The 26731-nt window shown below is 42.1% G+C and overlaps 1 protein-coding gene across 4 annotated transcripts in view; it reads left to right on the top strand.

Moving 5' to 3' along the window:
- The window catches only part of USP13 (ubiquitin specific peptidase 13), a 117179-nt gene that overhangs the window by 65146 nt on the left and 25302 nt on the right, over positions 1-26731 (top strand). For all 4 annotated transcript variants that reach the window (XM_038583433.1, XM_038583434.1, XM_038583435.1 and 1 more), the window contains 7 exons: positions 7229-7354; positions 8892-9045; positions 11169-11343; positions 17381-17469; positions 19981-20103; positions 21479-21505; positions 24725-24868. In XM_038583433.1, the coding sequence (XP_038439361.1) occupies positions 7229-7354; positions 8892-9045; positions 11169-11343; positions 17381-17469; positions 19981-20103; positions 21479-21505; positions 24725-24868 (838 nt within the window). The remainder of the gene's footprint in view (positions 1-7228; positions 7355-8891; positions 9046-11168; positions 11344-17380; positions 17470-19980; positions 20104-21478; positions 21506-24724; positions 24869-26731) is intronic.

The following is a 26731-nucleotide window of genomic DNA, read 5'->3' on the forward strand; positions in this document are numbered from 1 at the left end:
TGCTCTGTGGTGTCATGATCTAGTGGTCTTAGAGAAAGAATCCTGGATGTGATGAGTAGTATAATGTGCATCTTTGGGAGTGGTGGGGAAGACCCATTTAGCTGAGTGGGATGTGAGTGAGTCTTTGGTTTGGGCATCAATAGGATCCCTTTAATGTTCAAAATGAGCTTGAATTGACCATATGATTTTCTCTGTGGCCCTGGAGGAGTCAGTTTTAAGCTGTTTCTTTAATAGACAAGTAATTCACGGTCAAATCTTCATTCCCCTTGACAGTGGAGGGAATTACTTTCTGAGGCATCAGGATTTTCACTTGGCAATTGGTTTCAGAGAAACCAATTTGTGAGACTCTTTCTTCTCTCAGGGGTCAGGAGCCCTTTGGCCAGATGGCCTTATTCCAGGCCTTTGGCATTTGGGACTTGTAATGTGCCTGAAATGCCCTAAGAGAAGAAAGAAGGTGTGCTAAACCAGAGAAGGGGAGAGATCACAAGAGGAATGTGTGGTGGAAGGGAGAGAGCAAGAGAGGAGTAGCAGCCCTATGGTAGGAGTGACTTTTTACAGGGCTATCACCAGCAGCAATGCTAATAACTAGGATTGCTAACGCAAGGCCAGGGTCTTTCTCTGTGCTCACAAATGCACAGAAACCTTGCCTGAAGTTGCACAGCCAGAGAGTGGCAGGGCTGGGATTGAACACCAGGTAGGGTGTCCCATGAGTCTGCTTTTGATCCCTACACCATCCTACTTACCTAACGGTTCTAGCATTTGCTTCATGTTTCCCAGTGCATGAGTGTGTGGACAGTGTAGGCAGATGACAAAAGGGGACCTGTAACGTTTGCAGAATCACCAGGTGGCTCCATGCCTCTGTCTTGCATCTTGGGTCATTTCTAGATGACATGCTTCCTGGTATTAAATTGGTCTTCTACCGACCAAGGTGAAATCTGATTTTTAAATATGCTTGCGTAAGGCACATTTTCATCTATAAAAAGATTTGTGGTATTTGTTTTGGGCAGTGCCATTTCTACATAAATTTGTTGAATTGATTTTTAAAATTAAATTGCATCTGTAGTGGGTAAAACCTCTCACTATAAAAGGACACTTTTCTTTCTTCAAAAATATAATCCTGATCTTATGCAATTTGAGACCATGCTTTCACACATTTTAATGCTGAATAATTTATTTCTCCTTCCAAAGATAACATGTTTTAAACAATTCTGTATTTAAACCAAACTGCATTTCTTAAATGACAATTCATTTGATTTCCCCTCTGAAAAATCCTTGACACAAAAATGCTGGTTTCATTTTTTTTTTTTTTTAAAGATTTTATTTATTTATTCATGAGAGACACAGAGAGAGAGAGAGGCAGAGACACAGGCAGAGGGAGAAGCAGGCTCCATGCAGGGAGCCCCAGGCAGGACTCGATCCCAGGTCTCCAGGATCACATCCTGGGCTGAAGGCGGCGCTAAACCACTGAGCCACTTGGGCTGCCCTGGTCACAGTTTTTGATCAACACGAGATAACCAGCGTTCTCTTTTGAGGTGGTGTAATTTAACCCCCAAACATGAGAACTGTTTTCACAATCTCTGTTTTCCTAGGTGGGTCAAATATAATATTTCTAACCCACCTTTTGAAAGATGAAAGATAGCTAGGGGATGCTCTCTGTTCCCTTAGCTTTGGAGATTTGGGGTTTGGATCTGGGTTAGGAATTACGGGTCCGAAGTTTATGGTTTAAGGTTAAAAGTTTAAACAAACAGATGCCATACACCTGTGTATTAGGGACAGGCTGAGATGCATTTATCTTTTTTTATTCCTGGGTTTTTACAATGTAAATATCTGCGCTAGTGTTGCACTAATGTGATACAAAGCCCCATTCTTTCTATGTGTGTATTAATTAGAGGATTACACTCAGAGGAATGTGAGTGAAGAGTGTCTGGCTGCCTTCTTAGTTCCGAGTTCAACAGAAAGTCTTGTGTAAGCATTTGGGAAAGATTCTGAACACCGTAGTCCTCTTGCTAATTTTAGCTGATCTGTTTTGCAGTTGCTGATGGAGAAAGTAAGTACAGTATCCTATAAATACGACAGGTTCCTTAAGTGGTTGCTATTTTGGAGAGTCCCAGGGCTCCCTCTTAATAAAGTTAGTTGTCGCGACTAGCCATTGCTTCAGGAGTGTGAGAGCCAGCTCACAGTGAGAGTGCGTGCTTCCTGAAGGCAGGTCCGACTCTTGGTCAAGTCTGGTTACTCCCTCTCATGTCCTGCGGTGACAAACCCATAGGGGACATTGGGATGACGTCACCGACCCATTGCCAACTAGGAAACATGGTTTCTTTGACTTAGTTCTTTGGCTCATATTTTGGCCTTTGGTTTCTTTTAAGTAACTGCCTTATGCAGAGCCTGGTCTTTATAAATTTTTTTTTTTTTTAAACTTGCAAGTATGCATGCAAGTAGCATTGCGTAGCTTCAGCAATTGCCAGTCTGGTTTCAGTAATCCTCCCTAAGCCCAACTTTTCCTTCCCATTCCCATCCTCTTCTCTGCCTGTCCCTTCTCTTCCCTGCAGTATGTTAACACAAAGTCCAAGCATCCTCCTCCTGTAAATGTTAGTATACATCTGTGACTAGAATACCTTCTTTTTTTTCCTCAACATAAATATCATGTTAAAAGTTGTTTAAAGTGTTAGAAGCACATCAACGAAATTAATAACTGTTTTTCAGTATCACCTAATACCCAGCCCATGTCTGAGTTTTCCCCTGCGGTGTCAAAGATGACTTTGACTTTTCTTTCTGCAAGGTATTGATTTGTGGAAGGAGCTGAATCATTTGCCCTAGGATTGCTTTACAGGTTATTGCTTTGTTCAGCTTGTGTTTCTAATAAGCTGGAAGTTAGATCTGGAAGACTTTTTACTATCCTGATATGAAGGGAACATACTGTTAGGCGAGTGTGGGAATTAGGGGGACTTGCCCTCTGGCTTAGGGCAGGGGTGCAGGCAGCCAGCCCAGCTGATGATCAAGGCATTAACGGTGGAGTGGTCTCGTTTGAACTAAAACGCTCACACCCAGCTGTGAAATTCAGGAGCTGGTCTGTAGTGTGACGTGGAGAGGGAGAGCTAGCATCTCTCTGTTTAGGAAGCCTTTTCAAATAACTTTCCAGTGATCAACAATCCTCAAGCTGTAGTTGCAGAGGATTGAACAATGCATTAAGAAAGGTCAGTTGAGAGAAAACAAGGAAATGAAATGGATCGAGAAAGGAAAGAAGTATGGGGGTGGATAGCGAAGGAGGCTGGACCACAGTCTGGGTGCAGGGCTGAGGTTCTGGGGTTTTCACCACAGTCCTTAGGGAGACTTCTCCCAGTTATATGATCACACAGTGGCAAAGAGCAGCAGCTAGCTTTTCTGAATTTACTGACTTGTTGAACTTCCCAAGGCAGCTGCTTTGATGCAGACTGGCAGCCACGTCAAGTTGAAGCCCTTTCTTTCTTGCAGGAAGAAATGCCATCAGCAGCAGGGAGGGAGTGCACAATGTGAAAAGATTTATTCCAAGCAGGGCCTCTGCACTGCAACGGGTGGAGGAATAGTTGCTGGAGTGACCTGTAGTGTCGGCTCCAGAGGCGCGTGGCTTTGAAGTGGGCTTATTCAGAGTCCAAGAGGTACTACTGTCTTCTTTTCTCAGCAACTGGGAAGATGGACTCAGGGCCATCAGAGATGAAAATTAGTATGTGAAAACAGTTATAAGACATGGGATAAAGAGAGGGACAGACACAGAGACGGACAGCAAGACAGGGACAGCAGATGACTGACTTTTGTAGCTGTGGCCCTGGATCACACAGCTGATTTGCCTCAGTTTCCTTATCCATCAGGTAGAGAAAATCATTATTATCATCGTTATCATCATCAGGTTAAGTGAGTTAAACAGGATACATGTATAAGGTACTCAGAACTATGCCTGGCACCTAGTAAGTATTCACCTGAGTTCCTAGAACAGTGACTGACATCAGTAAATTTCTGTTAAGTGGATGAATAAATGTTAGCTGTTATGCAAAGAAATAAGGCATTATTTTTCAGTGTTTGTGTTGGCTGATACAGTGCAGATAGGCATCAGCAGGGTGAGTAAAGAGAGTTACAGTTGTTACATTGTTTTCAGGAGGTGTCTGTACAGGTAGGAAAAGTAATTATTGGATATAAGTCAGTCTTTACTTAGCACTGGAAGCACATCGGAAGCCATGCGTGTGTGCAAGCTGATCATTTACATTTGGTTTCTAAGTCCTCAGATGCCCAAATGCTGCCACTTTGGGGAATTGTCTTCTAAAAGCTGCTAGCACTGTTCTGGGTCTGGTGCAGGGTCCCTCAGCATTTGTTAGAGATAGATCCGTGTGTTGTCTGCCATTTGCCCATGGTATATCAGCTCTTGGAGGGTGGAATCCCCAGGAGTGCTCTGGGTGATGTTGGTAATTAGTCAGAACTGGATGACAAAGCCAGATATATATTCAGCAAGATAGGAAAATTCACCTGAGTTTTATAAGAAGCATGGCTTAAAACATATGTGTTGGGGAGATTTCCGATGTAGAGCCCCCTGGGCTGCAGGGAGACGGATGAGGGTTTTGGATCTATGTGATCATGCACATCTCCTGTGGTCTTTAGACCCTCGGCATTGGCCTGGGTGTCCAGGAGATCTCAAAGTGTGAGACGTGGCCTTCACCTGCCAAGTCCTGCAGAAGAGACAGGTCAGAGCAGATCGAAAGTTGAAGGAAGTGGGAGGCACTTTGTGCCGTGTGCCCAGTGGTGGCCCAGGGAGCATGTTCTCTGGACTCCAGAGGGGAATTGTGGCCTCCACCTGCAAAGCAAGTGGAGTTTTTTTTTTTTTTTTTTTTAAGATTTTATTTATTTATTCATGAGAGACACGCAGAGAGAGGCAGAGACACAGGTAGAGGGAGAAGCAGGCTCCATGCAGGGAGCCTGATGTGGGACTCGATCTCAGGGCTTCAGGATCACACCCTGGGCTGAAGGCAGCACAAAAACACTGAGCCACCCAGGCTGCCCGCAAGTGGAGGTTTTGAGAAGAAGTGGGTGGGTAGCAGCCATACATTTTGCAGAGTATGTGAACTGCTTTGTTCTACTTGATTGGCAAGGTGAGGTTTGTCTCACTGAGACCTACTATGTGCGACAGCTGTCACTTCTGTCTTTGTGTCAGAGAGCCTGGAATTGGAATCAGAACCTGGAGTTCATTCTGGTTCTGCTCTTGCATTAGCTGCAGGATCACCTGGCTAATGACCACTTTGAGTTGAAAGACCTGTCTGGCGTGTCTTTGCCCGTCTCAGTTCCCTTGGCTATAAAGCGAGGATAACAGCAGTACCTTCTCTGCAGGGTTATGGTTGAGTCTTAAATGAAGTGACAGGTAGGCCATTATTAGATGAGTGAACTTGGAGGGGACTCAGGAATCAGCTTTGCCTTGAGCCCATCTCTGTCCTCAGTGGCAACATGGACACATCCCATTCTGCTTCTTCAGAGCATCTCAGGCAGATCGCCTAGATTTCCAACAGATTACCAGCATTGAAAAAGTCCACTTCGGCACTTGACGGGAGCACTGGATGTTATTCTATATGTTGGCAAATTGAACACCAATAAAAAATAAATTTATAAAAAAAAAAAGTCTACTTCACATCAAAGACAGTTTAAAGCTTCTCTCTTCTAGCAGGCTTGAGAATCTCAGAAACTAGTGGTACACAAGGGTTAGCATCAGCATCCTCTGGTAGGTTTTTGCTCTTGCTCCCTCTGGTTCTGGCCTCACTGAGTCAATCAAGGACCGTGGGATGGAGACATTGGACAAGAAGCAGAGCCTTTCACTGAACTAGTGTGTTTGGCTCCCTCCTGGCTGCCATGACTAGCCTTTATGTAGGGGCACATTAGCAGTTCTTTAGAGATGTCCCTCTTCCCTGCTTGTCCCCTTAGGGACCTCCACTAGGATCTCTCCCTGATGTTCTGTCCAGCTAATCTGTAACCCCTACCTCGGCTCCTGCCTCAGGTCTTTTCCGCCAGCTGACCTTCGATCGTCATATGCACTGTCCTTTCTGAAGGGAGCCTGGTTTCTTCCTGACCTGGTCTTCCAGTCCCCGGGGAAGTTCACATATCCTTGCCCTCCAGAGTTGTCCCTGCCACCCGTTCTTCCCACTCTGTCATCCTGGCAGCTGCTGCCAGTCTCCTCCAGCGTCTCCAGGTGAGGGGTGGGCAGGCTCCTGGTAACAACCTGTGTTCTAATCCAGAAACAGCCCAGGGCAGACACACACGCCTGAGCACCTCTGCAGCGGTTACTGGGGCGTGCGGTGTCATTTCCTGTTCTTGCAAGTACAGGCATACCTCGGAGAAAACTAGACCGCAGTAAGGGGGTTTGGTTCTAGACCACCGCAGTAAGGGGACTGTTGCAATCAAGTGAGCCAGATGAATTTTTTTGGTTTCCCAGTGCAAGTAAAAGTAGTTCATGTACTCGGCAAAATGTGTGGCTGCTGATGTATACTGTGGTCTATTAAGTGTGTAATAGCATCATGTCTAAAAAAAACAGTGTACGTACCTTATTAAAAACACCTTTTTGCTAAAAAGTGCTAACCATCATCTGAGCTTTCATGGAGTTTTAATTACTGACCACGGATCACCATAACAAATACAATAATAATGAAGAAGTTCGAAATATTTCAAGAATGTCCAAAATTTGACACATAGACACAAAATGAACAAGTGCTACTGGGAAAATGGCACCAAAAGACTTGCTTGATGCAGGCCTGCCGCAAAACTTCAGTTGGTGAAAAAACACCACATGGTCAAACCACAGTGAAGCAAAGCACAACCAAATGAGGTGTGCGTGCGCCCCCCTGCCCCTGCCCCATCTCTTATGGGGAGGGAAGGGGGGTGCAACAGGACTCTCCTCGCCGTTGACTTCTCTCCAAGGACTCCTTCTCCCACCTCACCAGCCTGCTTGACCTGGGCTCTGACCGACCGGTTTGGCCACCATGGAGCCACACCTGTGAGGATGGGCCCCAGGAATGCCTTTCCTTGGAAAGTGAGGGTGTTTGTCAAGTCTCATTAGTGGGGTGCGAGTGTAGCCACATTCAGTGAGTGTTGGCTCTTACTGTTCAGCTTCAGCTGTCTCCTCTGAGAACCGGGCCTTCCGGTAGCCCCTCCTCTGCTGGCCGCCTCATGCCCTTGGTATGTATGAAAGGGCTGTGAGTTGGTTTTATTTTTTATATTTCAGCCTCAGCAAAATGGGATCTCTCCACGCATGTTCAAGGCCTTTGTAAGCAAGAGCCACCCCGAATTCTCCTCTAATAGACAGCAGGACGCCCAGGAATTTTTCTTGCACCTGGTGAATCTAGTAGAGGTGAGTCCGCCAGTGTTCGGAACTGCTCGAAGGGTCGGAGGGAGGGCGCGCAGCCCCCTTGGCAGGGCCGGGATGCCCCCCCCAGCCCCTCTCCGTAGTCGCTCACGCTCCCGGCTCCCGGCTCCCGGCTCCCGGCTTGCGCAGCAGCCGACTGGGGCTTTCTCCACTCAGCCTGTTTGGCCGTAATCGCTCCTCATGCCCTGTTTTCTGGTGCTTCTGGAGCTCCCTGTTCTCCTTTTAATTTGTACTTAAAGGAATGTTTGTCCGTTCTTTCATTCAATTTTTTTTTTTTTTTTTTTGATCTCCGTGACAGAGCTCCTTAAGAGTCCACTGTGGTATTTGGTGTCCTTGTGCCACCACGCAGAGATGGTCACACTTTGCTCACAGCAGAGTCAAATCACATTAAGTGTGTGGTTTTTATTTTTATTTTATTTATTTTTTTTAAGATATTATTTATTTATTAATGAGAGACACACAGAGAGAGAGAGAGAGAGAGAGAGGCAGAGACACAGGCAGAGGGAGAAGCAGGCTCCATGCAGGGAGCCCGACGTGGGATTCGATCCGGGTCTCCAGGATCACACCCTGAGCTTTAAAGGAAGGCGCTAAACTGCTGAGCCACCCCTGCGTCCCAGTGTGTGGTTTTTAAAAGTCCTGAGAATTCATGATGAAAGGCTCTCACCCCTACCCCCTTAAAAAAACAACTACTTTTTTTTTTTTTTTTTCTGATTACAAACCTGTTCTTTGCGGAAAATATAAAAAGGCACAAAGGAAAAAATGAGAATCACTCGTGGTAACAGCCCCTACAGACAACCGGTGCTGACATTTTGGTGTCTGACCCACCAGTCACTTTCTGGGAGCATTTATTCTCTTCATGCTGTTTTATAAGCATTGTTTTCTTTTCTTTTCTTTTTTTTTTTTTTAAGATTTTATTTATTCATGAGAGACAACAGAGAGAGGCAGAGAGACACAGGCAGAGGGAGAAGCAGGCTCCATGCAGGGAGCCTGATGCAGGACTCAATCCCGGGTCTCCAGGATCAGGCCCTGGGCTGAAGGCGGCACTAAACCGCTGAGCCACCCAGGTGTCCCAAGCATTGTTTTCCACTTATCCTGTTGTGAACATTTTGCCACATCATTACATATTTGAATGTAGTGTGATTTCTTTTTAAAATTTGTATATAATTTACACTAATGCATTTACATGACCATAGCATATGCGCCTTCATTTTTCCAGGGCAGTCCTTTAGGTTGGTTCTCCCACCCCCTTTCTTCTGATTCCATCTAGGTCAGTTCCTCTTTGATGACTGTTAGTAGCTGTGTAATGTTCATTCACATGATGAACTATAGTTTAACCAGTCCCCCCATTTTGGGATATATGGCAGTGTTTGGTTATTAAAGGACTCTGGTGAACCGCCATGCCCACAGGGAAGGCTTAGTAATGCCCAATCCTTACACCAGATTTATATTCTCTTCTATGCTGGTTTTTATTCACGGCTTAATATTTCATACTTTTACTAACCTTATATAATCTAACCTTCAGAGGAACCGCATTGGCTCTGAAAACCCAAGTGATGTTTTTCGGTTTTTGGTGGAAGAACGTATCCAGTGCTGTCAGACTCGAAAAGTCCGCTACACGGAGAGAGTGGATTACCTGATGCAGTTACCTGTGGCCATGGAGGCAGCAACCAACAAGGGTAATGGTCCCAGAGTGGGAAATTGGCCGTGTGCTTCCTCATCCGTGCAAACCCTGCAATCAGAGATAATGTGGTTTAGTCACTGCTAAGTCACGTCAGGAGGAGACCCAGCCCAGATGGTGTCTGGTTGGCACGTCTCTTTACCTCAGCCCCCATGTGAGAAGAGTCAGAGGCATCATGGGTTTTTGTTGGAGGGATTATGGATAGAACCTATTTTAGTGCCTATAAATTTGACCAACTGGTTGATTTGGAGTCAGCTTAGTTTGGGGGAATATTATTTGTAATTATAGATGTGGAAAATTCTTTAATGTTAGCGCTCAACGATTTATGCCATAAATTCTGGGGGAAATGATCAGAATCGCATTTTTTGAGGTGAGACGATCTAGGAGAGCTTGCTTGAAGTAATCTGAGAATTGAAGACGCCTCCTGTGGGAGATGCAGTGGGGCAGGGCTCTTGTAGGGAAAGGCCCCTTAGAAGGGTCTTCGGACTTTGGAAACAGGAAGAATGTAGAGGAGCTGCGGTAAGGCTGGGGTCTCTGGGAAAGACTCCTTTAGTCCGTTTGTCTGGGAGAATGGGAGAATGGTATTTCTTAGAAATGAAGCAGAAAAAGGCAAAATGTTTGCTCTATTTCTTGTGTCCTGTGAACTGGTCATTTCTGTAAAAGTCAGTAATTCACTGGGTGGCCTTCTTTCCTCTTTTTTTGTGGGGGAGAGTCAGTTTGCTGTGCTAATTGAAAAGTGATGATTATGACATTTTTGGGATGAAATGATTTCCATTTTCTATAAGCTCATGCAGCTTTTGATCAGTTTCTAAATTCTTACCCATTTTATAAGGTAGAAATGAGGGTAGGGGTCTGTAGTTTGTTTCCAGTTTAGAATTAGGCTTAATTGTTCTCTCTTCCCAGCCTTGAGGAGGTTCCACTCAGTTCTGTGATCCTCTCTAACTCACTGTTTATAATTTGTGAGTGACAACTATTCTTTTTCAGAAATATTTATAATTTAGTCTCTGGAAATTGATTGCTGGGAACACCTAATGCTGGTATTCTAGATCTAAGTACATCATAAACTGATTGTGGACTGGACAATGAATTTTAAAAAAAATATTTTATTTATTCATGAGAGAGAGAGAGAGAGAGAGAGAGAGAGAGACAGAGGCAGAGACACAGACAGAGGGAAAAGCAGGCTCCATTCAGGGAGCCCAACGTGGGGCTTGATCTTGGGTCTCCAGGACCATGCCCTGGGCTGAAGGTGGCGCTAAACTGCTGAGCCAATCGGGCTGCCCTGGACAATGAATTTTAAACCCATTTTCAGATGTGCTTAAGAAGACACAGAAGGGCATAAGGGTGCCTAAAAACTGATAATCAGGAGTGATTTTTTTGGGGGGTAAACAAAAGGAATTCCCAGAAAGACCCACTCAAAACTATGTAAAATTTTGACTTATAGGCAATTTCCAAGAGCAGATCTACTGACTCCTGGGAAGTTGATGATGTGCTGTTTCCTTTTTCCCTTGGTATTTAATTGTTTGAGTAGGAATAGTGTAGAAAGGCCTTCTAGGCTGGTAGCTCTGCTACCTGACCTTGTGGGTCACCTCATTGTCAGGGCAGTGCTGGTTAGAATCATGTGCTGAGTGGAGTGGAGGACTGTGGTCCCTACAGTTTAGCTCCTTGGTCCACACTCTCCATGACCTCTAATCAGAATGAGATGACCCTTGGGTCTCCATTCAGTGTGAGATTCTGTGATGTGAAGACTTTGTGATTGGAAGGTGGCATTTGGGTAATCCCAGCCTTGACCTCTGGACAAATGAAGGACCAGGTTTCTGCATCACTTATATCACATGTGAGGTCAGGAGGACCTCTGATCTGGGCTGGAGTTCACAGATCCCTCCCATCAGTCTCAAAGGGGAACAGGCAAAAAAATATGAATGGCTTATGCAGCCTGTCAGTGCCACTTTAAAAATGGCTCAAGAACAGCCCTTCAGTAGGCTTTTCTGGATCCATAAAGGGCAACAAATAAGTAATCCTGCCCTGGCCCAGATACCTTCAGGAAGATTGGCCAAAGGGAGTATTTTTCACTTCAAGAAGCTAGAGTGAGTACAAGTGAATACAATTTGCTCTTTTACTCAGATGAACTGATTGCCTATGAATTGACGAGAAGGGAAGCAGAAGCAAACAGAAGACCCCTTCCCGAGTTGGTTCGTGCCAAGATACCGTTTAGTGCCTGCCTTCAGGCCTTTTCTGAACCAGAAAATGTAGATGACTTCTGGAGTAGCGCCCTACAAGCAAAATCTGCGGGTGTGAAGTAAGTGCGCATGTGTATGCACTTGTGTGTTTGTGCTTGTGTGGTGATAGTGGCATGAGGAGGGGCCCTTGAGAAGTGGGGATGAGGAGGGGAGAGGTGGCAGGGTATTGTATGAGTCTGTGCACGCTTGCTCATGTGTAGTGAGATTGGATTATGATTCATGCGACCCTCATGGTCAGAGAGCTTACTTGTGAGGCCTGTCCAATAAAATAGGCTTAGAATCTATATTATATTGTGAGTCAGGGAGGGAATGTCTTTTTTTTTTTTTTTTCTTCAAGCAAGGTTGGGATTTTTTAAAAAAATATTTATTTATTTATTCGTGAGAGACAGAGACAGAGAGAGAGAGAGAGAGAGACAGGCAGAGGGAGAAGCAGGCTCCATGCAGGGAGCCTGATGTGGGACTTGATCCCGGGACTCCAGGATCATGCCCTGGACCAAAGGCAGGTGCTAAACTGCTGAGCCACCCAGGGATTCCTGCAAGGTTGGGATTTATCCTGTATTAGGAATCTGCCTTTTTTTTTTTTTTTTTTTGCCAAAGGAGTGTAGCCAAGAACTCCCCAAAACCTTCCACTCCCACCATTACATGGCAAGAATGATATTAATGAAGAAATTACAGAAATACTTATGACAGTTGTCAATATTTAAACTCTGACTATGATAGATTTTAATTCCATTATTAAAGATTTGGCTTTGAACATGGTGACCAGGGCTCTCAGAGCATCTCAAAGTGGACATAGGGCTCCTGAGCTTGTTTGGATGAGCTGCTCAGGACTTGAAAGATGTTGTTTCCACACTGTGCACCTCATTGTCAGGTACATAAAATTTTTTCTTTTTCCACTTGACACCTTAATTGATTTTATACAGTTGAGTCCTTGCCAATGCACATCATACAATTGGAAAAAGAGTACTCACAGTGCCATAAAATGAAGGGAGGTTTGCAAGTTTGGCTTTGAGAATTTTACTCCTTTTCGATATTCTTTGGCCGTCTGTCCTAGCTAAATTGAGTTCTAATTGATGTAAAGGGGCGTGAAGACTGAAGAGCTACTGCTAGATGTTTTTTATCACCTCAGGTAGCAGTGAAACTTAAATTGCTTATTCTCTGCAGCACCCATTGCTTGGGATTCCTCTTTGTTTCAGATGATTTACTTCATATGTTAAAAATGGGAAACACAAAGAATTTATTTTAAAAGCTTAAAAAAGCCATATTTTCCTAAAATAATTTTTAAAAATGTTCATATCTGAATGAGAGTAGTAATAGTCCATTCAGTTATCAATTATCCATTGTGGAGTAAGTTTCCATCCTAGGATTGCTCAGTTATAGGGTCTGTGGTGTGTGTGTGTGTATGTGTCCTTGCAAAGAAGTGTTGGTGAATTGGTGCGTTCACTGTGTGAAATTCACTTCACTGCAACCTGGAGACCTCATTGGGTAGTTAGACATCGATGCACTATCTTAGTGGTAGACTCCATTTCTTTACTGAGATAGAATTGACATCATTGAGATATTGACATATGCTGATATATATTGAGAAAAAGAATATTCTGTCCATTTAAGGTATGCAGCATGATTTTTTTTTTTCTACTTTAATTATTGCTAATTGGTGGAAGAGTTTTCAAACATTGATCCTTTTCTCTTTGTACTTTAATTCTAATTCTGCTTGGAACATAGAAGTGATTAGGAGACCTGGGCCTCCTAGAAAGTCCTCAGCATCAGGTGTAAGCTGCGGAGTATTTTTCATTTACCTATCTGCTTGGCCATCCTTTTCTCCTTTTCAGAAAAGTAGCCTTATGTCTTACAAGTGCAAGGTGTGACTCTGGGTCTGCAGGAAGGAGCCTTCTCATCACTTGGAAAGGGCTCATCATTAAAATGGAGTTGGGAGGCATTAACTTTCCAGAAATGAAGACTCTCACTCGAGGATGACTGGTCAGGAGATCTGGATTCTTCTCCTGTCTCCACTCCCCAGTTTATGTTCTACCCAAGGGCAGAGTCACCACTCAATGTCTTTCTTCCATCTGTAATGGAGGAATGATGCTTGCTTACATTGTTTTCTCTTCAAATGCTATTAATATTTAGTTGTAGGCAGTGCTAACCTAACTGTGTGGGGGAGAGGTTTCTGCTTTCTCTAATCCTTCATTTATGAAGAGGAGAGCACAGTGTGGGGTTCCAGAGCACAAGCTTTAGGTAGACAGGCAGTGTTTGAATCCCCAGTGTAGGACTTACTGATATGTGACCTTGGCCAAGTGACCCTACTGTTTCCTTATTTGTAAACTGGGATGATTGTAGTACTTTCTTCACAGGGTGGGAATGAAGAGTAAGGAGAGCTAAACTATGCAAAGTGCTTTGTATAGTGACTCGAGCAAAGTGTATGCTGAAATTGTCACAACCATTGTTTTTATCTTTCCTTTCCTTTTTTTGGCCTTGGGTTGTACAGTTTGACGTGTGGTTGATTATCATATTTTCAACATATTTAAGGGAAAGGATAGAACTATATTTTTTTAGTTGCCAGATTTTCAATACAGTGGGCAATCTTAATTTCACGAAGAGGGACAGCTTACATTTTTTCCTTATTAAGGCTTTTGTAGTGTTTTTGCGTCAATTGTAATTAGTGAATAATTGATATGGTTTAAATAATGATGATAGGCTGTCAATAGACAACACAATAGTGTTGTTAGGCACTCTTCTAAGCACTTTGTATCCTGGCTCATTTAGTTACCATAGCAGTTTTTGGAGGTAAATTTGCTGTGTGTCTCCCTGGTTTTTGAATGACTTACATTCTAATTGTCTTTATTAAATACATAACTTTACAAGAAAAAATTTTTTTAAAGATTTTATATATTCTGGGGAGCCCTGGTGGCTCAGCGGTTTAGCGCCGCCTTCAGCCTGGGGTGTGATCCTGGAGACCCGGGAGACACCTGTGTCTCTGCCTGTCTCTCCTTCCCTGTCTTTCATGAATAAATAAATAAATAAATCTTAAAAAAAAAGATTTTATATATTCATGAGAGACACAGAAAGAGTGGCAGAGACACAGGCAGAGGGAGAAGCAGGCTCTCCACGGGGAGCCCGAAGTGGGACTCGATCCCAGGACTCTGGGATCATGACCTGAGCCAAAGGCAAACGCTCAGCTGCTGAGCCACCCAGGCATTCCTCCAAGAAAAATTTTAATTTCTAGGAATGAAAGAGTAAGTGCTGTATAATTTACAACTTTGTGGGATTTCACTAAACTTGATGTCCCAAACTTGCAATTAATGAATGCAAATTATTAATTCTGACATTATTTTGAACAAATATATATTGAGCAGTTACTACCTGTGTGATTCAATTTGAGACCCAAAGCAGCTACAAATATGAATAAAGCATGTTTACCAGCTAGGGCAAATATAATGTGGGTGTCATCTAATCCGATTTCTGGTACTCTTATGTTGGTAGTTACCCATAACAAAGGGATGTGTTGATTATCCACTCTTCCCCGACCCTACCCTAGCCTCCAGTTCCCTGCATTGCCTCTTATCAATGGTATCACCAACTGATTTACTCACATAGATACTGACCACAAACCAACTGTGAGTGAGAGTCTTGGGGCTTCTGAACCACATTTTGGAAATCACTGATTTACTGATGACTTTTGGCTGATCTGTTATATATTTTCCAGCTTTTAAGTTGATGTGTTAAGAGGAAGAGGTCAGAGAGATGACATTTTTAAATTAGTTGAATATACTAGGAGTTTGTTGGGTTTTGGTGAAATTGGGACTTGGCTATATTTAAGTAGGAATGATGTTTACTATTGATTCTCAGAAGGAAAACCTAATTAGAGATAATATTATAATTTCTGGAGAATGAACCAGGATAATAATAAATAAATTCTTTAGGATGGTTAAACTTCTATTTTTGAAAGAACTCACATTATTGCCTATACGGTTCTATCATCCTTGTGATGGATAATTGAGATAGAGAGAGATTAAGTGACTTGCCTGGGGCAAAAAACATGTCGGCAACAGTCCAAGTCAGCGTGTAGCACCTGGTGATTCTAGCTCTTTTTTTTTTTTTTTTTTTGATTCTAGCTCTTTTATGACAAAATAATCATGCTAATTCCCTCCATATACATGGTATATATTCTAGTGTGCCAAATGGTTTCACATCATTTCATGACCTGGCAGGTAGATATTTTTAATAAATCTGTTTTGTAGATGTGAAAATAGAGCCTCAGGGAGGCTCAGTGATTCGTCCACATTTGGAGTGAATTAAGGAGCACATCCTGGACCCACATCCACATCTTTTGACCCCTTTTTGGGATAGTGCTCTGTCCCTGTACTATGGTTTCTCTTCTACACGAGGGGGCAGCAGTGCACTTGTATTTGCTTTGCTTTCTGAATTCTGGGCTGATACATTTTAAGTAGAAGGCAATGACTTAGATTTGAAAAATCAAGGTTGTGGGGACGGGATTCTAGAACCTTTTATTTTAAAAGATACATACAGTATCTGTCTACAGCTTATTTTCTTTCTTACATGTACCTGCACTATCCACATTGACATTCACATACAAATGCTTGTCATAAACAAGATGATAAATGTGGACAGGATCAGCTGGAAGTGGGGCATGAATTTGGTGTACTAGGTACCAAATCCAGGCAATTCCTGAAAGTTTGAAGGGAAACTCAAGATATTGACCGTATGTATTAATTTAAAAATTTAAGGTTCAGATTTATATAAATTTGAATCTTAAATGATATATATATAATAATCTATATAGCCATGGATTTTATTTATTATTATTTTAAAATATTTTATATTAATTATTTTAAATTATTTTAAAAATATTTTATTTAAATTCAATTTGCCAACATATAACACCCAGTGCTCATCCCATCACGTTCCCTCCTCAAGTGCCCGTCACTCAGTCACCCCATCCCTCCGCCCACCTCCTCTTCCACAATCCTTTGTTTCCCAGAGTTAGGTGTCTCTCATGGTTTGTCTCCGTCTCTAACTTTTCCCACTCAGTTCCTGTCCTTTCCCTTATAATCCCTTTTACTATTTCTTATATTCCCCATATGAGTGAAACCATGTGATTATTGCCCTTCTCCGATTGACTCATTTCAGTCAGGATAATACCCTCCAGTTCCATCCACGTTGAAGTAAATGGTAGATCCGTGGATTTTGATATAGTAATATTTTAATGAGGCTTTGGCATTTCCGAAAGTCAACCTCTATCAAAGTTCTAACAGACTCCCCTCATGCCAACTTTGTACTATAAGATAGTGATTCTCAGTGGGAGGGGAGCTTAGGGGTATATCAGGATTACTTGGGGAGCTTTCAAAACCACATGTATAAACCACAGAGCACACACATGCTTGCACACTCCTGCAAATATAATATGTATATATATACACATAGACACACACACAGGTGATCCTTGAACAACACAGGTTTGAACTGTGTGAGTCCATTGGGCTTTTTACAGTACAGTGCTGTATTTCTGCTAGCTTATTTTATTGTAAGAACATAGTATATAATACATATGAGCTAAAATATGTTAATTGACTATATTATTGGAAGGATTTATGATAAGAGGTGGACTATGAGTAGTTAAGTTCTTGGGGAGTTGAAAGTTACATGTGGATTTTCGACTGCCTGGGGTGGGGGGAGGGTCAGTATCCCTAACCTCTGCTTTGTCCAAGGGTCAACTGTTTTAAATTCTTGCAAGGGTTTTAGAAAAAACAAGTGACTGTGGTTGAAAAGTACTTTTCAGAAATACAAAATGCTAGAGCAGACTGAAAGTGTGATTTTGCAGCATGTTCCAAATTCTCATTCTCAAGAGACACTAGGCTCCTCTGTTAAACATTTTCTCCTTGTGGAAAGGCCAGGACGAATGACTGGGAGCAGGTGCGCATGTGTCGGCTTGTGTCTGTTTGTGTGTTCCTTTATCTTTAGTGCAGTCTCTGGAACTGCCAGGTATGCCTCAGACAAAGCTTCTGATGCTTCATGAGCTACATTCGAGACTCGTATTGCCTTGTTTCATTGATTTAATCCCCTTGTGTTTCCCAGAACGTCCCGCTTTGCCTCATTCCCTGAATACTTGGTAGTGCAGATAAAGAAGTTCACTTTTGGTCTTGACTGGGTTCCCAAGAAATTTGGTATGTATCTTTTGCATGCTTTTGCTTAAAACATCAAATTGGCCATTGGGGAAAAAATGGCATGTGAAAGGGCCCAGGTGGTTGGCTGTCAAAAATAGTTCCATTTTCTTCTTTTCCCATCATCCCCACCTTTCTCTTTTGAGTCAGAGTACATGATAAGCACTGGCAATAAAAATCACCACATGCTGCCTGCCCCTCTACTAATGCATTCTGGAATGACTAGATTCTAATAGTGAAAATGAGATCCCCACGTTATCAAACCAACAGTGCTTTCCAAACTGTAACATGCATACAAATTCCCTGGAATCTTGGCAGAATGAAGGTGCTAATTCAGCAGGTCTGGGATGGGGCCTGGGATTCTTTATTTCTAACAAGCTCTCTGGTGATACTGATGCTGCTGGTGCTGCTGGCCAAAGCCCACACTTGGGGGTGCAGGTAATTGCAGATACACGCTCTTTTTATTATCTCTCCTTGGCCTCCGAAGCAGGCAGGTGTGGCTAATGACAGTCACTTAAATCATACAAATTTTATTAATAAAATACAGTCAGTGGCATTACATTGTCAAAAAAGAGATTTGATTTTGGCTTAATTGGGCTTTTTTTTTTCTTGCTAATTTTAAAGGCCCTTGACCATTTTTAGAGATTAGAGTTCTCCATCATCAGGATCCAACAAGGTGTCATTAGGCTGTCCTCCATGCCACAGAAGGATGTACAGTTTTACCCTTTGTTGTTTCTTGAGCAAGTTCCTCAGACTGTTTGCCAGTCTTTTAAAGATTTTATGTGTCTGAGCACTTAAAAAACAACAACCCGGGCCTCACAGTAGTTAATTGAGCACTCATCAGCTCATCTGGAGAGGGTAGGTAAAAAGAATGTGAAATCGGCAGGACTGGTTTCCCAGGAAATTCCAGCCCTCGGTGGACCGGGCACTTGTTTGCCCCGTGATGTGATGCAGGGCCATGACCGATTGTGAGGCAGATGTGTGATTTTCCTGGTGGAATGATTTTTGGGCAAGATGCTCATCACTCAACCTTTCCTCTGTGGACCTGAGAAGTACCTGAGAGAGAAAACTGCTTTCTTTTAAATGCTTTCAACTGCTTTGGAAACAGCTTTCTTATATTTCTGTCCTTGGAATTTCCATAAAGGATAAAAAAATTCAGATTCCATAGACTTGCTGAATTTAAAGGAGACTCAAAGCTGGCTTTAATGAACCTGAATTTTTCTGTTGAGTAACAGTTGTGTTGATTTTGTTGGTTAGACATTATGTTTGTTTTTTGCTATCCTTTGAGATTGAATTTTTTTTTAACTGAGCTTTTTCTTTGGGTTGTTGTTTTAAGATAGGATTTATGTACCTAACATCATAACTGGTTTTGGGGATAGTGTTTTCAAGTTCTATTTGCTAGCCTGAGAGACCTATCTCATACTAACATTTGGACCCATTTTTCATTATTATCATATCTGAATATAACACTAAACCTGAACAGCCTCTAGACTGATAAATTTTGTATTTGAATAAGTCAGTATAATAATAGCTGACCTGAGAAGTTAAAAAAAGTTTTCCCAAGACTAACACACTTGAGATTCAATTTATTTCTTTAAAACTTCATTCTTTATTACCTTGGTTAGAATGATCATAGTGCTCATCATGATCCGAAAAAAGGTGTAATCTAGGGGCTGAAAACTCAGCTGCCTGATACGGATAGGGAGATAATGTAAATGAAAGGAGTACATTGGATATAAGAAATGTGTAGCCTTGCTATCATGATCTATATTGGGTATTTCCACTTTGGATAAAGACATGGCTTAGAAAAACATTTCTTTAGTAGAAGAATCAGAATTGGAAATATGATGTTCAGGGTCATGGGGGTAATTGGAGCATTGGGGTCTGTGCCCTACAATCTTGGAGGGCATGTATTGTCTAGAGTGGAAGCTGAAGATCAGCCCCAGGGCAGTTGTTACCATATGAGAATATTTGTATTTAAAAACAAGCTGGGAATATGGATTAAAAAAATTATTTATTTATTCATGAGAGACACACAGAGTCAGAGACATAGGCAGAGGGAGAAGCAGGCTCCCGGTGGGGAGCCTGATGCAACACTTGATCCCAGGACCCTGGGATCACAACCTGAACCAAAGGTAGATACTCAACCACTGAGCCACCCAGGTGTCTGGAATATGGATTTTTAAATCTTCTGATTTAAAAAATGGAATTTGTTGCCAACATTTTAAAAACATCAGAAAATGTCTGGGCTACAATTGGTCTTTGGGCTCCCAACTTGCAACCTTTGGCTTACCTCTGGCTTATTCAGCTTGAAAGGCTCTGTATTTTCCCCCTGCTTCTCCATTAAATCTAACGTTTCAGTGAGACTGCTGGTCTAGGGGCCTACTCCAGGGAACTGAAAATGATCCCTTAACTCTGCTTAGAGACATGCACATAAGAATTAGAGGTGCTGATTTAGGGGGTTATTGTGGAATTTTGGAGAGTCCGGTGAATGTAATCTCTCTCACTTTGTAGATGTTTCTATTGATATGCCAGACCTACTTGATATCAATCATCTCCGAGCCAGGGGGTTACAGCCAGGAGAGGAGGAACTTCCGGACATCAGCCCCCCTATAGTCATTCCTGATGACTCGAAAGGTACCATCTTCTGCCCGATGATGTTCTCTTACCCTTCTGCCTGCCCCACCCCACAATGGAAGAGTCTCTTCTCTTCCACCACCCTGTCGTCCCTTGGCCATCTTCCTGTGTTGTAACCCAGTAGTGAGTCCTGGCTGCAGCTGTAATCTCACAGTAGACCTGGGACCAGGCACAGACCCATCATGAGTAGTTGAAACAGACTTGCAAAAATCACTGCCAATAGAGGGCAGCAAATCTCCAAAAAGTTTTAGATTATGTTGCCTCTGGCTTCCCCTCCCTGTCCCTCCTTCACCTGCAGATAAATGGGCCTGTAGGGAAGAGGAGTGTGTTTTCATTAGGCTCTTAATCTTGAGGAGCTGTACCATCTTGGGAGTACCTCTGGACAACCAAAAGGGGAAATTCAATAGTGTGTGTTGGTTTTAAAAATCTTGACCACATTTCACCTCCCCAGCTTTGTCACTGCTTCATAGCAAGGGAGCAGTTTGCCCTGTGAAGGCTAAATTTTTTGTTCAGAACATTTAACTTTTTAAGGGAAAAGGATGTGCAGAAAATAATTGCTTCACTTTTGTGGATCCAAGGCCAGTGTCAAAAAATCTTGGTTTCATTTTTAGCTCAGTTATTAATGAAATCAGTTTTATTCTGGCTTTGTTTGCTCACTGAGTCACTTATTGTTCACCTTTTTAATCAGTTCATCAGATGAATTGATAGTGAGAGAGCACTCTGGGCCCCTCTTCCAAAGGTTTTTTTTTTTTTTTTTTTTATCAGTTGAGCATTGAATATTATTGATTACCATGTTCAGGTTCAAAAGAAGGCTAAGGTGAATCCAGGAATAGCAAGATAGGATTCAGTATAGGCATCTATGTTCCATTATTCTCTGATGCTAAGTAAAATGTTAAATTATAGAGTATGGAGAGTAAAGAAGGGACCTATCAGTGGGACACTCTGGGTTATGCGGTATGGGTGGTCCATTAAAGGTGTCAGAGAGCAGAGATCAGTATGAGCATCAGAGAAGAACAGGATAGTTTATTAGCACTGCTCCTGCTTTCTCTGATGTTCTTAACAGAATCTTTGGTTTGTAATTATACAGAGTTCTTAGAAATACAGGGAGATAAATTTATTTCGCGAAGATGATAACCAGAGCATAATGTTTTATCTGGTTGAAATGCCTGAAACTTGTTTATTTTCACTCCCTGCTGTAATGATTTCATGTTGTATAGGCTGGGCAGTGTGTGTGGTGGGATGCAGAGGGGTTGACAACAGTGTGGGATTCCTAAGGGCGAGGGATTAGGGATTGCCCTGCATGGACTCTTTTTCTTTCTCTAAAACTCTTTGCCATGCTTTGGTCTTATTTTCTGCCCTCTCCATTAATTTCCAGATCGTCTGATGAACCAACTGATAGACCGTATGTATATTTTGAAGTTTTTCTCAGTATCCTATAATTATCACTGGTCTGACATTTATTTGTCTGTGGGATCAGTAAAGGGGTGTTGTTCTCTGCATGTGTATGTGTGCAGCTTTTCTTGGGTGGGATGATTCTTTGTCTGCAAGTTGAGTTAGCAGCAAATGGAAGCCAGTGAAATGATCATTAAGTGGCTCTGGAGTTCAGGAGAGTGATCATCAGCATGAAAGCCAACCAGCCCTAGATTGGAAACTTGGTCCTGCCATTTGTGACTGCAAGCTAGAAAAATTTACTTCTCAGAGTCTTAGTCTCCTCATGTATGAGGGTGGACTAATGATGCCATTTCTTTCCACTCTGGTCATGAGTAGAGCTCTTTATGCAGTGATGGCACAGTGGCCAGGCATTTTTTCCTTTCTTATTGCTGGATATGTAGTGAAGACTCATGACTGACAGGACATGGTAGCATTAATTAATACTCTCAAGGTTAGTAATTTCATTGGATTGTGTGTTAATTTTATAGACTTTTAGTTCTTTAATCCTGTAGGAGTTGATACTCTAGAACACTATTTATAGTGAATATTTAGATATTAATTGGGAGGAAGGGGGAGTATTTAACATTAAATACTCTGAATCTTTTTTTCTACAAAACCCTTCCAGAGACAAACTATTGTTAATTTAGAAGTGCATGTGTTTTACATTGCAAATGATTGATCATGTGGCTTTAGACCTCCACATTTCCTTTCCTTGGTTGATTATGATTTGTTCATTGCTAGAAGAAGCCCCCAGGGTCAGGAAAGGTCTTGGAAAAACCATTGCCTTGTGAATAATCTAATTATAATAATAACAATGGTTGTTAATACTTTGGAATGGTTACCAGAAGTCATATTGCATTTATTATGTCATAAATTCTGTCAATAGTATATAACTTTACTATTCATACAAAATCAGATTCTCATTTGGTTATCACAGTAAGAAGGGCAGGGCAGGTAACCTTTTACAGAGTATAAAGCTGAGACTCAGGAAACTTCAGAGACCCAAGAGCTGGGAGCAGAACCAGGACTAGGAGTCAACTGTGCTTTTCATGCTGCTTGACATTTTCTGGAATGTGAGAGGTTTACTAGCTGCCCCGATCCTGTAGAGAGCTGGCCTGCAAGGCTTTTGCCCCAGGAGAGGTGATGGGTGGTTGGAACTGACTGTGCCAGAGGAGTCCGTCTCTGACTGGGAGCATTCAACCAGTTTCCAGTGTTCATGGTTTGGCCATTGATTTCCTCCTAGATCTAAGCTACTGTCTTATCAGCAACTATCTGTACTCAACAAGAGAAAATAAAATTATCTGAGATTGTTTAACATTTGCATCCTATCTTTCTCAGATTTTTAAAAAAAGATTTTATTTATTTATTCATGAGAGACACATGGAGAGAGGTAGAGACATAGGTAGAGGGAGAAGCAGGCTTCCTGTGGGGAGCCTGATGTGGGACTAAATCCCAGGACCCCGGGATCATGACCTGAACCAAAGGTAGATGCTCAACCACTGAGCCACCTAGGCGTCCCACTTTCTCAGATTTTTAAAGAATAATGATTTTCTTTATTAGAAGAGTAAAAAGATATTTACAAACTATGGGTTAGCGTTAAGGTTCATTTAGGGTTTCATCAGTCATCTATAACCATTGTTAACACTTGGCATGTATCCTTCTCAATAGAAAGCTCACTTTATTTTTCACAAAAATGGAATTTACATTTTCAATCACTGCTGTACTAAATCATTGCTTTCTTAAAACTTAATCTCGAAAGGATGTTCTGTGTATCTTCCTTGTAAGAGAGAACTTTTATGAACATATTTATTTTTTATTTTTAGAGAGAGCACGCAGACAGGAGGGGAGAGAGGGAGGGGCAAAGGGAGAGAGAGAGAGAGAATCTTAAGCAGGCTCCATGCCCAGTGCAGAGCCCAGTGTGGGACTCAGTCTCACAACCCTGAGATCATGACCTGAGCTGAAATTCAAGAGTCAGTTGCTTAACTGAGTTATCTAGGTACCCTGATAAATACATTTTTAATATAATTTTTATAGAATAGATCTCTAATCCTCAGTTCTCCTGCTACTCCTCAGTTCTACTAACTGCCATCTTTGGCAGAAGTTTTAGTAGATTAGAGACCTCAGGACATGGAAAACAGAAGGGGTATATTTTGTGCTCCTGTTCCCCTCCAGTTGTTGGGTAATTTGAGAGCATTATGTAGGCACACACATGTGTGTGTGTGTGTGTGTGTGTGTGTGTGTAAGCACACACGTATGTACATGTATATATATACACATGCCTATAGGTTTTTATGTTTATGTATACACATATATATGTATGTGCTTATATGTATACACATATACGTACACAATATACACTCACACATACACACACATCTCTACCAGTATCTATATATCGTTATGAAAAGATGAAAACAAAAGCCTACATTAGGTTTATAAAGCTACCTTTCTAATATCTTAAGAGTATACCATTACAGAATGTTCTGTCCTATACTTAACATTTGGGTTCTCCATTTCCTAGAGCTGATTACTTCCTTCGATTGCTGATATACTGAAAGGCCTGGTATAACTTCCTGTAAGATTTAAGGACTCGGCTTTTAGGCCTGTATAGATAATGCTTTTCTCTTCAGATTTCAGTGATAGGAGAGGCTGCTTTAGGATAAGTCTTGAGAATGATATGTGAGGCTGAAATGGTTCTGGGAATACACTAATCTCCCCATATGATCTTTTTTTTTTTTTTTGAAAGATTTTATTTATTTACTCATGAGAGAGAGAGGCAGAGACACAGGCAGAGGGAGAAGCAGGCTTCATGCAGGGAGCCCGACGTGGGACTTGATCCTGGGTCTCCAGGATCACGCCCTGGGCTGAAGGCGGCGCTATGCTAAACCCCTGAGCCACCCAGGCTGCCCTCTCCATACAATCTTAAGGAATGGTTTTTCAATGCTTGGATTGTCCAGATAATTACCATGGTTCCTGTTTAGGTCAAAGATATTTAGATTCAAATAGCTTAATATTTGGAAGAATTAAAAGAAAACGAAGTTTAACCACCATTTACACACCAAACAAAATAGCACTTTCTTTGGATAGCATGTGAATAGTGGGTAAGGAGAAGCTAAGACAAAGAGAAAGAGAGTTTATGTTTTAAGGGACTTTTTGTTTTGACACCAGAATATTCTGTTGTGCTCTGTAGCCTCAGATATTGATGAGTCATCAGTGATGCAGCTGGCTGAGATGGGTTTCCCTCTAGAAGCATGTCGGAAGGCTGTGTACTTTACTGGAAACATGGGAGCTGAAGTGGCCTTCAACTGGATCATTGTTCACATGGAAGAGCCAGGTGAGTGGTCATTAGAGGGAATAGCTTTGGAGTCTGATGGGATCTTCAGTGATGCTAAGCCTTGGTCCTTCCATGTCCTCTGAATGGGTCTCAGAAAATGACCTTTTAGCTTATAATTTAGCTTCTTAGCTCACTTTTTGCCTATGGAGCAAAGTCACAATGTTCATCTTTAGTCTCTTTTTTTTTTTTAAATAATCACTTTCTTGAGATATAATTTGCTCTTTTTTTTATAAATATTTTTTTTTATTTTTTTTATTTATTTATGATAGTTACAGAGAGAGAGAGAGGGAGGCAGAGACACAGGCAGAGGGAGAAGCAGGCTTCATGCACCGGAAGCCCGACGTGGGATTCGATCCCGGGTCTCCGGGATCACGCCCCGGGCCAAAGGCAGGCGCCAAACCGCTGCGCCACCCAGGGATCCCTTTGCTCTTTTAAAGTATATAATTCAGTGCCACAAAGATCACTGGAAAGATGTGGGATATATAGGCATATGTCAGAGATATTGCTGGTTCAGTTTCAGACCACCACAGTTAAGTGAGTATCAGGATAAACTGAGTCAAATGAATTTTTTGGTTTCTGGTGCATATAAAAGTGATGTTTACACTATACTGTAGTTCATTAAGTGTACAAATAGCATTATGCCTAAAGATATGGATACCTTAATTGAAAAATACTTTATTTTTGCTGCATCAGTTGGCTCTTCCTTTCACAAATGGTTGCTCTGTAGCATGTGATGCTATTTGATGACATTTCTCTCACAGTAGAACTTCTTTCAAAATTGGAGTCCATCCTCTCAAACCCTGCTGCTATTTTATCAACTAAATTTTTTTTTTTTAATTTTTATTTATTTATGATAGTCACAGAGAGAGAGAGAGAGAGGCAGAGACACAGGCAGAGGGAGAAGCAGGCTCCATGCACCGGGAGCCTGACGTGGGATTCGATCCCAGGTCTCCAGGATCGCGCCCTGGGCCAAAGGCAGGCGCTAAACCACTGCGCCACCCAGGGATCCCTTATCAACTAAATTTATGTAGTATTTTAAATCTTTTATTGTCATTTCCATAAGCTTCATAGCTTCTTCACCAGGAGTAGATTCTGTTTCAAGGAACCACTTTCTTTGCTCATCCATCAGAAGCAACTGCTCATCTGATAAAGTTTTATCGTGAGATGGCAGCAATTCAGTCCCACCTTCATGCTCCACTTTCTAGTTCTCTTGCTATTTCCACCACATCTGCAGTGACTTCCTCCACTGGTGTTTTGAACCCCTCCAAGTCACCCATGAGGGTTGGAATCCACTTCTTCCAAACTGCTGTTAATGTTGATATCTTGAGCTCTTCCTATACATCACAAATGTTCTTAATGGCATCTAGAATGGCAAGTTCTTTCTGGAATTCTTAATGGCATCTAGAATGGTGGGTTCTTTCTGGAAGGTTTTGAGTTTACTTTGCCAGTTTTTTTTTTTTTTTTTTTTTTGAGGTCTGATTGTGTTTAATCAGACAATATGCAAAGTATTTACAACCAATTCTGGATCCCCCCCCCCCCTCCGCTCCCAAGCCTGGGCCGTGAAATCCGGGACCCCCAGACCCCTGCCCAGAGCTTAGGGTCCCCTAGGCCTCTGCATAGTCATCTGAAATCTACAAAACATTGTTTATTTAAACAAAACAAAACAAAACAAAACAAAACAAAACAGTATTAGGACACCTTATACAAAGGGCCCCGGGCAGCTGGAAGGGGGACTTGAGAGCACGCCGAGGTAAGCGAGCCCAGATCCGACTGGGACGGACAGCAGACTTGTGTAATAAACATGTATGAAAGGAAAAGTTGAAATTTTATAGGCAGGCACCGCTTGGCCTCCTTTCCCACTGG

This window comes from Canis lupus, chromosome 34 (genome assembly GCF_011100685.1).
Source record: "Canis lupus familiaris isolate Mischka breed German Shepherd chromosome 34, alternate assembly UU_Cfam_GSD_1.0, whole genome shotgun sequence".
Classification (NCBI taxonomy): domain Eukaryota; kingdom Metazoa; phylum Chordata; class Mammalia; order Carnivora; family Canidae; genus Canis; species Canis lupus.